Genomic DNA, 13,272 nt, shown 5'->3' on the forward strand with positions numbered 1-13,272 from the left:
AAGCCTCACCTCCTCCAATGCCATTAGGCGAGCGGGACTACATTTCCCATGACGCCCCGGGGCCTTGCTCGCCTCGTAGCCAGAGTGGAGCTAGTCATGTTGGTGTGAGAGCGACGGGAGGGCGGTGACTATTATGTGAGTGGCTTTAAATGAGAAAGAGTGGCGTGTGTGGAACAGTGTGCACTTCTAACCACCCAAAAAACTATTGAGTGAATGCTCATGAATACATGTTATTCTACACCCCAATTTTTTATTTATTTTTTCAAATCTTAATAATTTAGCCCCTTCTAAATTTTTCAATGTTTCAAACTATTCCAACTTCCTCATTGAGAACAATTTGGGAACTATTTTCCACAAATTCCTACTTTTCCCACAACTCTAACTTCCATATTTGTTTTGTTTACTTAATGGGCACTTTAAAAACCGTAATACAATATTCAACATAATAATAATAATAATAATAATAATAGAACTCAAAACATGATTAAATAATGCAATAAAAAAATCAAATTAAAGTATACTTCTTTAGAGTCCCTGTTAAGTAAAAGTAAATGCCAGAGAAGGTGCTTTGTTGGCAACTATGTCAAATGTAAATTCTTGAGGGGGAAAAAGACAAAATTGTGAAAAATCAATCGTCCACCATGTAAAATGTAAAAAGTTGTCAGAAAATAGGGAAGTACTGATACCCTTAAAAAAAAAAAAAAAAAAAAAAAGCTACAGTAATTTGTAAGGTATGAGCTATCACTGTCGTTGTTATTGTTAATAATTGATTAGTTGTACTATTTATTTTAGGCCTCTTGTCATTTTTCTTTGAAGTCTGTATTTATTCCCGCTTCCTTTTCATCTTTGAATACAAGTTGTCTATTGTTGACCGTTTTGTTTTGATGATCAAAATAAACATTCAGATCAAATCAAATTATTACATCAGTTTGACTTTTGTAACCTCCAAGGACAAATAAAAGACTACATACTACATACATCTGTGTGTAAAAATACTTAATTCATTGAGCAAGGTTTTGTTGTTGTTGTTTTTTAACACTATAACACTCTACATTATTTGATTTTTGTGTACACAGAAAGAATTGACTCCCACAAGCACACGCTTAATAACTGCGGCGTAGCAGCCAGCCAAGTGCCCCCGCCCCCGGGCCACCTTGCAATGCGTTGCTATGCAACGAGGGTTGGCCTGGAAAAAAGGGGTGTCACCTCATGCGAAATTATTCTGTACGCTTTGTGCATTTCAAAGATGGTTTTGACAATCAGTGTGGATAATTCCATTCGGTGTCTGTTTTAGAAAGAAAGAAAAAAATCAGTTGTATTAAACGAACGTGAGGTTTTTCTTTGGATATTCAGTAAAAGCAGCCAGGAAGAATATGTTGTTCACACATTACACCACTAGAGAGCGTCATACCCAAGCTATACAGTTCCGTATATTTGAAAATGTACTCTTTTCAGTGTATTTGTTTTTATTATAAATATCAATGAGTAGAAGTATTTTATAGAATATCATATGCTAAGTAAATAGCAATTATGGTTGTTAATTGTAAGCTTCATTACAAAACCAATAGAGTTGATGCTCTGTTAGTGTATTGTCTCAGAAATACTTTCTACTCATAATACTACCCACCTTGATGATTGTCATCATTTTTAATTTCACAGGACGTTTTGAGTTGATTTTTCCACTTCTGTCATGTAGTAATGGGCAATTACACAGCACATACTTTGCTTGTTGTATACATGATATCACAATGGTGTGTGTGTCAATGCATGTTTGCGTGCCATGTTGTCATATGTGCAATAATGTCCTCAATCTTTTTGCAGAGTGGGCGTTATGCATTTGGCACTGGAAGCACTGGCGTCAGGATGTCTCTCCTCTTGAAGGTAAGTCTGTAAAGACAAAGAGATTTATGACTGACATGAGTTTTGGCAGATGCCTGTCGTGTGTGCGTGTGTGTGTGTTACTCACCCACCATTCACTCACTGAATTGGACTTCCTTGTTTGAAAGTTGGCAAGGGTACAATAGTAATGAGTGGATTGACGAGATCGCATCTTGTTGTCTGGATGAAGTCGAAAAAACAAAAGGTGTTGTGTCTTGAAGAGCAGTGTGCGTGCAGCAACACCAAGTAAACATTCCCCATTATTTCCACCAGTATCATCACTTTAGAATTTCATTTGAGCTTTGCAGAGGTTTGGGCTGAATTTAATAAAAACTCACCCTGAAAGGCGTATTTCAGGATAATGTGAGAACTTTTTACGTGATAAGATTTCAGTACAAGGTGTGAAAGTATTTTCCCTAAGTTTTGTGCATGAGTGTGAATTCAGTTGCACGCTGTGGGAATTGTTTTCTGGGCATGAAAGGACTTAATGCATGTGTGAGAGCATTTTATCAATTTGTGTGGGAAGAAAAAAATCCAGTAGTGTGTGTGAAAATTTCAACTTGTGAAAGCATTTCAAAATAAAATTTAATAGTGATTCAGTACGTTAATTTAAGTTGCATATGTGTGAGAGAGGATATTTTGTGAGAGAATTTCAGGTTTGAGAGAACAGTAGCGTGTATGTGTTTTGGGGTGTTTCAGTAATGTGAGAAGGGGAAAAAAATCATGTAGTATGTGTGAGAGCGTTACGGCGTGGTGTGTGAGATTTCAGTTGTGTGTGTGAGCTAATTTAAGTTGTAAATGTGTGAGGGATAATTAATTTTTTGTGACAGAGAATTTCAGGTTGAGAGAATACAACAGTAGTGTGTATGTGTTTTGGGGTGTTTCAGTAGTATGAGAAGGGAAACAAATCCTGTAGTATGTGTGAGAGCGTATCAGTGTGGTGTGTGATATTTCAGTTGTGTGTGCGAACCTTTGAGTATTGTTTGTAAACGTTTTTAAATTCAGTAGTGTAAGCGTAAATGAGTGCATTAGTATAATGTGTACGAGCATTTAAATTTAAGTATGAAGCATGAGAGCATTTCGATTGTGCGCGTGTGTTTAAGAAGGAAAATGTGTGTGTGTTTTTATTGTATGAAGTGAGAGCATTTCAGTAGTGTGTGAGAGCATGTCAGTAGAGCAATTGAGAGTGTTTCTGTACTTGTGAGTGTTTTATTGAAGTGTGAGAAAAAATGTTAGTAGTGAATGTTCTAAGATTATGAACGAGAGCATCTCAGTCTACTTCGTGTGAGAGGGCTTCAGTTATGCATTTCACAGTGTTTCATTTGTTTGACAGTGTTTTAGTCATGTGTGTCTATATATATATATATATATATATATATATATATTCTCCACAGAGCTCTCAACATGAGTGATTTGTGTTAGTGAAGATTTTTCACGGCTGAGAATTTGCAGAATGCGTCCACTGGCGTCTTCGACAAGGACAGTTATTTACGATGTTCTTTAGCATTGAATGAAAACATGTTCACGTCAGCACATAATGTAAGTACACCAAGTACCTTTTCCTTCAGTACTTCACATACTCGTACAGAAGCCACCAAATTACGAGACCACTCATGCAGCAGTGATGCATGAGAGTGCCTTGACCCCACCCAAGAGAGGAGATGCCTGCAAGTAGCACTGCAGGTCCCTTGAACTAAGAGTGAACTCTGAGTAGAACCGGGACCCCATAAATAAGTGCAGTTTGAAATCTAATTCAACGTCTACCCGACTTTAAAAAACAAAACAAAAACTTAGCTTATGAAAATGTTTTGTATTGGTCCTGTTGGGAATTTTGCCGCTCAGCTCCTTCAAGTTTTGCGAAAATCAGCGTTTTCTTTATGTGAGAGGGAGTTGTTGTGTTTTTACTGGAATTAATTATTTTTTATTTTTTGGGAGTGAGAGGGTGTGTTTTTGTAGAAGTTTTTTTTTTCTGAGTGAGTTTTTTTTTGTAAGTGATTTTTTTAATGTAATGACAGTTTTCTGGGTGGTGAGTGTGTGAGGTTTTTTTTTCAAGTGTGAGTTTTTTTTATGGCATGACAGGTTTATGGTGGGTGTGAGTAAAAGTTTTGTTAAGTGTGATTTTGTGTGTCTGTGTGCTGGATGTGTGTGAGAGGTTTTCAGTATGAGAGTTTTTGTGTGAGTGACAATAGTGTGAGGCAATGGGTCAGAATGAGAGGTTTGTGTGTGTCTGATGTGTTTTGGTATGTGGGGTTCTTTGGTGAGAGGATGAATTTTTGGTGTGAATTCGTTTTTTTCCCTAGGGCAGCAAATTTGGAGTAAGGTTTTTTTCTTGTGTAAGTGAGAGGGTGTTTTCGCCTGAGTGAGTTCTTTTGTTGTGAGAGTGGTTTTTTTTTGGGTGAATGTGGAAAGCTTTAAATGTGATGAGGTTTTTTTTTTGGGGGGGGGGGGGTGAATGTGTGAAGGTTATTGAGTGTTAATGAGAGTTTTTTTTTGTAAGAGAGTTTTTGTTTTTTGCACTGTAGGCTTTTGGGGGATGTGAGTGAGATTGTGAGTTTGTTGATGTGACTGAAAGTTTTTTTTTGTGTGATGAGTGATAATATGTTGTGGCTGAAAGTTTTTTGGGGCTTGAATGATTTAAATTTAAAAATAACAATTTGCGTGAGGTTTTTGTTCTGTGTGTGTTTTCTTGTGACAATTTGGTGAGAGAACATTATTATCATTAGTGTTGTTTGTTATTTTCAATTATTTGAGTCTGTTCCCTTTTCCAGCCAGATGAATTGGGGGAAAAAACGAAGACAAAAGAGCCATGTGCCGTTTTCAAGGTAAGCGGGCATGTAGCTAGATTCTCTTTGAAGCAGTCCGTGTGTAAACGTGTGTGTATGTGTGAGCACACCAGCCCACTATCTGGCTTTGAAGACGATGCCCAAGACCTTTTCCAGTGGCGCTAAGTGGAGGGTGCAGCACGCCATAAAGATCCAAGGTGAGTGTGTCAAATTGAGAATCACCGCGCGTACTTAAGCGCAGGACCTGACTCGACTTGCTGGGCCGACGGAGCTTGACGCCATCCGCTCGTTTTGGGGCCGTCTGTGTATGTCCCGAATGACGGCCCGCAGGCGCGGGTGGGCTCGAGGTGGGAAAAGAAACGTTTCATGTTTGACGGGAAACATCAATAAAATGGCGGGCCGTGAAAGCACCTGAAGCTGCGGTCCGAGTGCGTGTGTGTCTGTTCAAGGGTCACCGCTTCCTGCCCTGATTGATGACCTCACGTGCACTTTTTTTGCGTACATGTGATCGTCACGTGTGTGTTGCTTTTTCATTCAGGAATAAATGAACAATTTGGTGCACGGCAATTTGCATGAAAAAGCAAGGAGGCCGTTTCTGGTCAATTTAACAGCGGGTCATCTCTAAACCCCCTAACGACCCTCCTGCTCCTTTAACCCTTAAATGTAATGGCGGGCATTGTGGCGAGGTGAAGCGCAATGTGTGGGAGGAGCAATAGTTAACCAAGAATATAGAATGAATGGCGTGGGTGTGTTAGCATGCAAGCTATTAATCTGCATTCACATTACACCAAAATGGTTGATGTTTGATGGTCTGGCCACATTTTTTTGTATTCATTTATGCTGTAATTTAATCTTATGTTGAAGCATGTGTGCTTTTTTGAGAGTACTAGAGAATAATTGAATAAAACAAGATCTACTGCAATTCCACCATGTTGCCATAAGTTTAGTTTATACCACCTATCTATGGAATGCAGGCTCTCAGTTCATATTTGCATTTCTTCTTGAAAATTTTTAGTTTTCACATACTTGAAACTAAAATTTTCATTTAACTTTGATGTGAAATACTGTTTAATAGAATCTTTAAGATCCCCCCCCCCCCCCTCAAATTTAGTCCAAGATAAAAATGTTAAAGTGGCTTACAAAATATAGAAAATACTTTTCTATACTTTTTTCTAGGAATAATACCTTTGCCTAGTTTAATGAACATTTAAGTACATGCCCACTATGCTACCATGTTTTAATGTTGATCATAATGGTGGTACCTGGTTAGCTAGCTAGCTAGCTAGGAAGCTAGCTTGGTCGTTAGTTAGCTAGCTTGGGAGATAGGTAGGTAGATAGATGGCAAAACTAAATAAACATGGTTAGCCATATAAATATTTGCCATTAATGCAAGATAAGATAGCTAAGTTTAAAATAATGCAAATTGGTTGTTATTTTTCTTGGAAACAAGCCCCTCCCATGTACACTTACAGCACAGCACTCCATTACCAATGTTGTCATTAACAGTATTATATAACATCTTTATAAGTAAGTTAAGTTATCTTAACTACATCAGTCTTAAAAATATTTAGTGGACAGTGGATAATACATACATATTAAATACATAATGGAGGTACTGGGATAGCTAAGTACTGTATGTAGCTAGCTAGCTAGCTAGCATGGGAGCCTGATAGATAGATAGATGGATGGATAGGCAAAAACTAAATAAACGTAGTTTTACAAGACAAATACTTGCCAATAATAAAAGATAAGATAGCTAAGTAAAAAAAAATTTTTTAAAAAATAATATATATATATATATATATATATATATATATATATATATATATATATATTTATTATTTTTTTTCTTACAGTGCATCTTTGTTGTCATGAACAATATTATGACATTCTTCTCAAGTCATCTCACATACATCAGTCAAATTATTACATCCCTTTAAAAAAAAAAAAAAAATCATAGAAAATGACCAACTCAAGCATTGTTGAATCCCGTAACCCCCTTCCAACCCCAGAAATTAATTAAATGTAAATGCTTCCTGCCGTGATGTGGAATTGTGTTAACTCCCCTCCACCAACGCCCACCCTCCCCTTACAAAATAATTATACACTAATGGCGGCAAATAGACTACTGGCTAGTACAAATGCACACACCCACAATAGGATGAGCCAGACTCAAATGCTGAGGTAGCAGTGATCAAATGCATGAAATTCATCCGTGAGGACAACAAGTGAAAAATGACATCTGGAAGTGTATAATTACGCTCCTGGGCTTGTACGCATCAATCAAGAGACACTGTGGACACACACACACACGCTTACTTGACCACGCGTTAACCTAAAGAAGACACAGAACCTGAAAAATGAAGAAGAACAAATTAATCTCATAGTGCAGTGGGTGAGGGATGAAGAGCGTCACCGGTCAGGAGAACAGAGATCGCGGTCAGGGCAGGGTTTAATTAAGAAGGAGGAATGAGAGCGCAAGTTTGTGTATGTGAGCCGGAACGATTTTCAAAATAAAAGATAAAAGTAGAATAGTCACATTTATGTCTGTGTCCTTCCGATGATAACGCCCCCCTTTGACCACCGAGGTCAACCTCCTCCTTTAATTATTTTGTCACTTTGAATCACGACCTCCTAAGAATGGGCCTCACACAAAAAACGTCTCAGAAACGCATCCTGTAATTTAACTGTTTAATTCACATTCAACCCAGACTTGTTGCCCATGAATAACTCATTTTTTTCCTCCTCATTTCATGAATACGAGTTACTGTGCATAGTATGTAAATGCACAGTATACATGAATGCGAAGTAGCCACTTTAGCAGTGTAATTGTTGAGCAGGAATCTCCTCATTGTGCTGCGTCGACAGATGAGATGACATCCCTGACCCTTGCACAAGTCTCTTAAAAATTAAATTTCCATGTAATGAAACTACGCTCTCAATTATAAATGCGTTTGCTAAAGCTCAGCAGAAGTGCTCTTGATACAAGTGTGTGAAATATGCAATTTTCAAACCAAGGTGAAGGGAAATCCCGTGTTTGTTATCGATGTTTCTATGGCTTTTGCTTGTCTAGCTTGTCAGATCGCTTTTGTTTACACATAATTGTCAGATAAGTGTAATCGTTACAGACGGTTGTTAAAGTTAATTGCAAATACGTGAGAAAGGGATTTCGTAAATGGGAATGTTTGTGTGGTGAACCTGAAATGTTGTCCGCCCGCTCGATGCCGAGTAATGACAGACATGCCCGCGTGTTGATTACAGGAAGGCGAAGAGGAGCAGCTCCAGGCACATCCTGGCGCAAAACACCTCTTCCCCCTTCTTAAAAAGCAGAACGCGGCTAAATTTGTTTGGAGCGGATCCATTTTGATGGTCTTGAAAGATAAATTCATATCAGTCAGAGCTTCAGAGGTCACCTTAGCCAAACAGTAGCCATTTGGTAGGTGTCAACCGTTTTGTAGTGCTCATTAGCGCCACCTACAGGATTGGAGTTGAACAGTATGGCGTATGTAAAGAATTGTTTGGAATTACTGTTAATTTTTCATGTTCTTTAGAGGTATAATAGTAGTAAGAGTATAATAGTGTTTGTTTTTGTCTTCCAGTATCACAGATGATGCTTAGTGGGCCATAAAATGCAGGTATGTATTGACATTGTATTGTATTGTATTGTGTGCTAAGTGGCAGCCTAGCCAAAGATTGAAAGAAGCATTCACTTAAGCATAAACATTAGCAGTTCACATTGGAATCAATTGTTGACACAGAACCTAAAAATAAGCACCACCGTACTGCTAGCCGGTGGAAGTGTTTCGCTTTGTATTTTGCGCTTCTGCTAATTGATTGCATAACCCCCCGTCCCCACACCCCCCCAAGCTTCTAGTGAATATATTTTTGTCATGTGTAGCCGCTCGCCTTTTGACTCGGTCATTCCCCTTCTAATTGTCCCAGCAGGGGCAGCTGAGCAAAATGGCCGCCCTCCAGTTGCAAGAGGATCCCTACGAAGGCAACAAAAGAGGAGGTAAGCAAAACACGGAGGAGAAATAAAATACTCCACCCTTCAGCCCCCCCCCCGAGATGTGCCAGATCTTTATTTCACTCTTTTCTTCTCTGCGTTTTCTGTCTCACTGGCCACAAAGTGAGCGGAGAGCACACGGCAATCTTTTTTTGTTGACGTCTGATGGCGCGTAATAATGTGGTCATTATCATGGCTAAAGGAACAGGTTGGGGCTCAGACAGGGTTTCATTAGGGGGCCTTTCATGCTGGCGCGCACACACACTTTCAGTGTGGGAAAAGAATGCGAGGGAAGGCAGGACAGCTGTTTGGGTGGCTCATGAGGATGAGGAAGCAGGTTAGCGTGAAGTTGGCTTACTGTAAAGTCCACCTGTGACCCAGGGGGCAAAAGCAAGGGTCACTAATTTGGTTATGTCCACTGGGGGAGCGTATAAATAGACCCATGAAGCACCAACTTTGACAACTAAACAGATTTGAGTAATTGACTTTATCTTGTTAAAAAAAAAAAAAAAAAAAGTTACATTGAAGATTTCAAAGCTTTCACAGACTGATGGTAAAGAGGGTGGCCATTTTGCCACTTGCTGTCAACTGAAAAAGACATTACGGTTGCTCAGGTAGCGACCAATCACAGCTCAGCTTGGGAACATCACATGACCAAACTCAGAAAACAGGGGAGCCTGTTGCTGCTTAAGTCATATTCTACAAACGCAATGTGACAGTCAGTCAGATGTTCATTTTAGTGTCAGTGTTATAATAGTTTTGCCTTTTTCACTATAGTTAGTTTATATTTCATTTTGAATTATTATTATTTTTTAATTTAGTTAGTTTTAATTTATCTTTAGAGCGGGCTGTTTATTAGTTTTAGTTTATTCGAAAATTATTCATTTTAGTTTAGTTTTTTTTTCTATTAGTTTCAGTATTCGTTTTCTTTTCAAACAAAAGATGTATTTCTTATGTGCAACCATAAAAAAATATCACTGTATTTCGTAGTAAAAATTCAACAAAAATATTGTTTTAAAAATAACCATTCGCAGATCAAATACAGGTACTGTATGACAGTCCCCGGGTTTTGAATTACTTTTTTTTCTTTTCATATACGTACCTAAAAAAGGAGTTGTTTACAGTGTCACACTAGGTGCAATGTCGTCTGGTGGCTTTTTTTAAAAAATGTTTTTATTATTGGCTGCTGCTTCACGACTGCTGCTTTCAGTTGGTAAAATTTAGTTTCAGTTAGTGTTCTAAAGCATTTTGTTTTTATTTTATTTTGTAAATGCACGTGTGTGTTTTTTTATTTGATTTTGTTAGCTAAAATATCTTAGCGTGGCGTCACCAAGGTCACTCAATTGACTCCACTGACTTTTATTAGGCTGTCCCACAAAAAGATAACTATCAAACATTAAATAATAATAATAAAAAGTTGTTTATCAGTTCAATAGCCAATGCAATGCTGTTTTTATTCTCTCTGGTATTGTTTATTACGAATATTCAGATTTTGTAGTTGCCAGCTTTGGTTAAAGCTGTGATTGATAGAGCCACATGATTGATAATGATAAGAATAGGACAAGCGCAGGAAGAGGTGTTTTTGTGGAGGAATCCGCCATTTGTTTTGTTGAATGACGTGAAATTGCAGAGGCAGTGCAGTCGTTGTCCTCCCATCCCTCCCCCCGGGGCTGACTGCTCCGCCCCGGGGACAGGATGGGATGGACCGGTCCGGCCTCTCCCTCTGCCAGGTCTCAACAACTTTACAAGTGTTCGTCTTTCTCTTTGACACATTTGGTAAAAGCATGTGCACCGTTGATTTTAAGTGAACTGAAATCGCAAATGAACATGTGCTCCCGCCCATCATTTGGCATACATATTTTATTTCATACAGAGGAGGAACATTAATTCATAAATGTTCTTATATTAACACTTATGGACAATTTAGAATCTTCAATTAAAGTGTGACTTGGAAGGTTTCAACAAAACAAACTTCAAACCGATAACATTTCGTTGTTATAATAATCAATTTTGACTAAGGGGCTTTTCTGGGCTGACAAGGATGTGCATGCAAGTGCGCACAAATGATTGACACCTCATTAGTCATGCTTTGTGTCTGTGATGAGTTGATTTTTCTTTGGCACCGTGGTTTATAAACAAACTGTTTTAACAAATATGATCAAAAGTGATTAAAAAGAACTAATAATTTTACTTGGCAACAAAAGCTAACAGAAAAAAGAATCACTATCAATTATGTTGTGATATGAAAAAAATTAAATAAACTATTTGTTGTGAAGTTCGACAATTCTTAAAGTTTAAAAAAACACATGTTGCTATTTTAAACTAAAATTAGTGTCTATTTTTAGCATTAAAATACTCATCACCCAATCATATGACTTATTGTGGCACTCAAATAGCTGCTAAGGATTTCTCTCTCGCAACATGTCTTGCACGGAAATTTACGACATCACCGAGCAGTTAAGAGCAAGAGACAGCCCGCGTTGGCCTCCGATTGGTCCACAGGCCTCCAAGGTTTCCAAGGCATGAGGAAGCATCAAGTACAAAAGAGCAGACAAACACGCACGGTGACACACAAAACACACACAGACGTGGACATGACAGCTCAAACCATGACTGCAACACTAATGGGGGTAAGTTTACATTTGTCTTTATTACATAAAAATTTAAAGGTGGATATTGTGAAAGTGGACAATAAGTGTATATTGGAATCCAGTGTCCATGTCTTGACTTACAGCGGATTTGTGTTAATTTATTAATTTAAGACGTCCATGGTAATTTATGGAAGCAAGGACTATGGATCCATACACATTTTTAAATTAATAAAAAGGCATGAACTAGATCACTTGAAGTTGAATGTTGTCATAAACGAACAAAAACGAGATTGCTGCAACTTAAAAGTGAAATTAATTCGCTTCACTTTGTTAATAAAGTTCAATGCAGGTGTAAAAAGTCTGTGCGTTCCCACAGGAGGACCCCAGGCTGGGCAGCACCCCGCTGGCCATGTTGGCGGCCACCTGCAGCCGAATAGGTGAGTCAAGTCCCTCCAGCCCCACCCCTGACATCTCCGACATGCCCACGGGAATCTCCAAGGGCTTCCACCCGTGGAAAAGGAGCGCCCCGGCCACGTGTCTCACCTCACTCGGTGTCCCTTCCAGGAGTAACGGGGTGGGATTCTCAGACACCTCGAGTGCCTTCTCGATGACCAACGAGTTTCCATCCTACCAGAACTCAGGGCAGTCCGATACAAGTTTCCCCGAACAGAGGTCCGTGTTTCTCTCCAAGCTACCCGCCCCCGTGGAAGGTATCGCAGGGATATATCCGAGGCTTCACGCGCATCCGTACGAGTCGTGGTTCAAACCCGCGGCGGAGGTGGGAAGCGGGCCTTCGTCTTGGTGGGACGTCGGCACCACTTGGGTGGATACTCCCAACCCGGCCGGAATGGCGTCCCCGCTGGGCGGCTACGAGCACAGTCCCGCCACCGTTCAGCATCTCCTTCCCGGCACGCAGCATCTGTTCGACGGCTTCAGGCCACCCTACTCGGAGTCCAACCTCGCGGGGAGCCCGGCGCTCTCCCTGCCGGCGTCCTCGCGCTCCTCCTCGCGTCGCTATGCCGGCAGAGCCACCTGCGACTGCCCCAACTGCCGGGAGGCGGAGAGCCTCGGTTACGGCGCGGCGAGCCCGCGACGCAGGGCCGCGCACAACTGCCACATACCCGGATGCGGCAAAGTGTACGGCAAGACGTCCCACCTGAAAGCTCACCTCCGCTGGCACACCGGGGAGAGGCCGTTCGTGTGCAACTGGCTCTTCTGCGGGAAGCGCTTCACGCGCTCCGACGAGCTCCAGAGGCACCTGCGCACGCACACCGGGGAGAAGCGCTTCGAGTGCAACGTGTGCCGCAAGAAGTTCATGCGCTCCGACCACCTGAGTAAACACGCGCGGACTCACGGCGCAGAGGGGGGCGAGCACGGAGAGGAGGAAGCCGGGAAAGGCGGCAGTGACACGGACAACAGCGCCACCGGAAGCCCGATGCAGTCCCCGGACGTGCGCGTGACTGTGCACGCGAATGAGGTGAAATAAACAGATTTTTTTTTGGACATAAAAAAGTAATGGCACTTTATCATGAATGTCACACTAAACACGTTTACCTCATGTTATTTGTATGCAACATTCCTTAAAAAATAAATAAACATCCTCTTGTTTTATTTTTTGCTTCATTGGTTTCATTTATGTGTTTAATTTATTCATCACAATTACGCTTTTATGTGCTACGTTTGTATAGCTGGGCTTATTTTTTTTCTTAGTTCACGAGCGCGTGGTTACAAAAGAGATGTCGTAATATTTATCTTGTCTCACTGGTGTCAATAAAACGGGTCAAACGCACTTTTCTCGTTAGGCAGCACATTTGTAACAATGGACTATTATGCATTCTGTACAACCAAAACACGCCAATAAACAGTCAACTCATTAAACTACAACTCTGGATTAGTCTCTTTGTTTCATTTAAGTATAACCTACTTTAATGTAACAAAGAGACTAATTTTGACATCGTTTTAGTTGATCAATTACTGATTCCCTGTGTCGTGGGAAATTACTGAATTCCACTGA

At 40.2% G+C, this 13,272-nt stretch overlaps 1 protein-coding gene across 2 annotated transcripts; it reads left to right on the forward strand.

Moving 5' to 3' along the window:
- Nucleotides 1-4,655: 4,655 nt before the first annotated feature.
- sp8a (sp8 transcription factor a) lies at nt 4,656-12,869 on the forward strand. 2 transcript variants are annotated; one of them, XM_077547812.1, is made up of 5 exons: nt 4,656-4,858; nt 8,261-8,296; nt 8,604-8,673; nt 11,125-11,297; nt 11,635-12,869. In XM_077547812.1, exons 2-5 carry the CDS (start codon nt 8,291-8,293, stop codon nt 12,742-12,744), a joined length of 1,359 nt encoding a protein of 452 aa, XP_077403938.1. In that variant the 5' UTR covers nt 4,656-4,858; nt 8,261-8,290; the 3' UTR covers nt 12,745-12,869. The 2 variants fall into 2 exon arrangements, with proteins under 2 accessions (XP_077403938.1, XP_077403939.1); XM_077547813.1 differs by lacking the exon at nt 4,656-4,858 and having other exon boundaries at nt 8,276-8,296; nt 8,607-8,673.
- Nucleotides 12,870-13,272: the final 403 nt, after the last annotated feature.

The sequence above is a fragment of the Vanacampus margaritifer genome, chromosome 17, assembly GCF_051991255.1.
Source record: "Vanacampus margaritifer isolate UIUO_Vmar chromosome 17, RoL_Vmar_1.0, whole genome shotgun sequence".
In the NCBI taxonomy this organism is placed as follows: Eukaryota; Metazoa; Chordata; class Actinopteri; order Syngnathiformes; family Syngnathidae; genus Vanacampus; species Vanacampus margaritifer.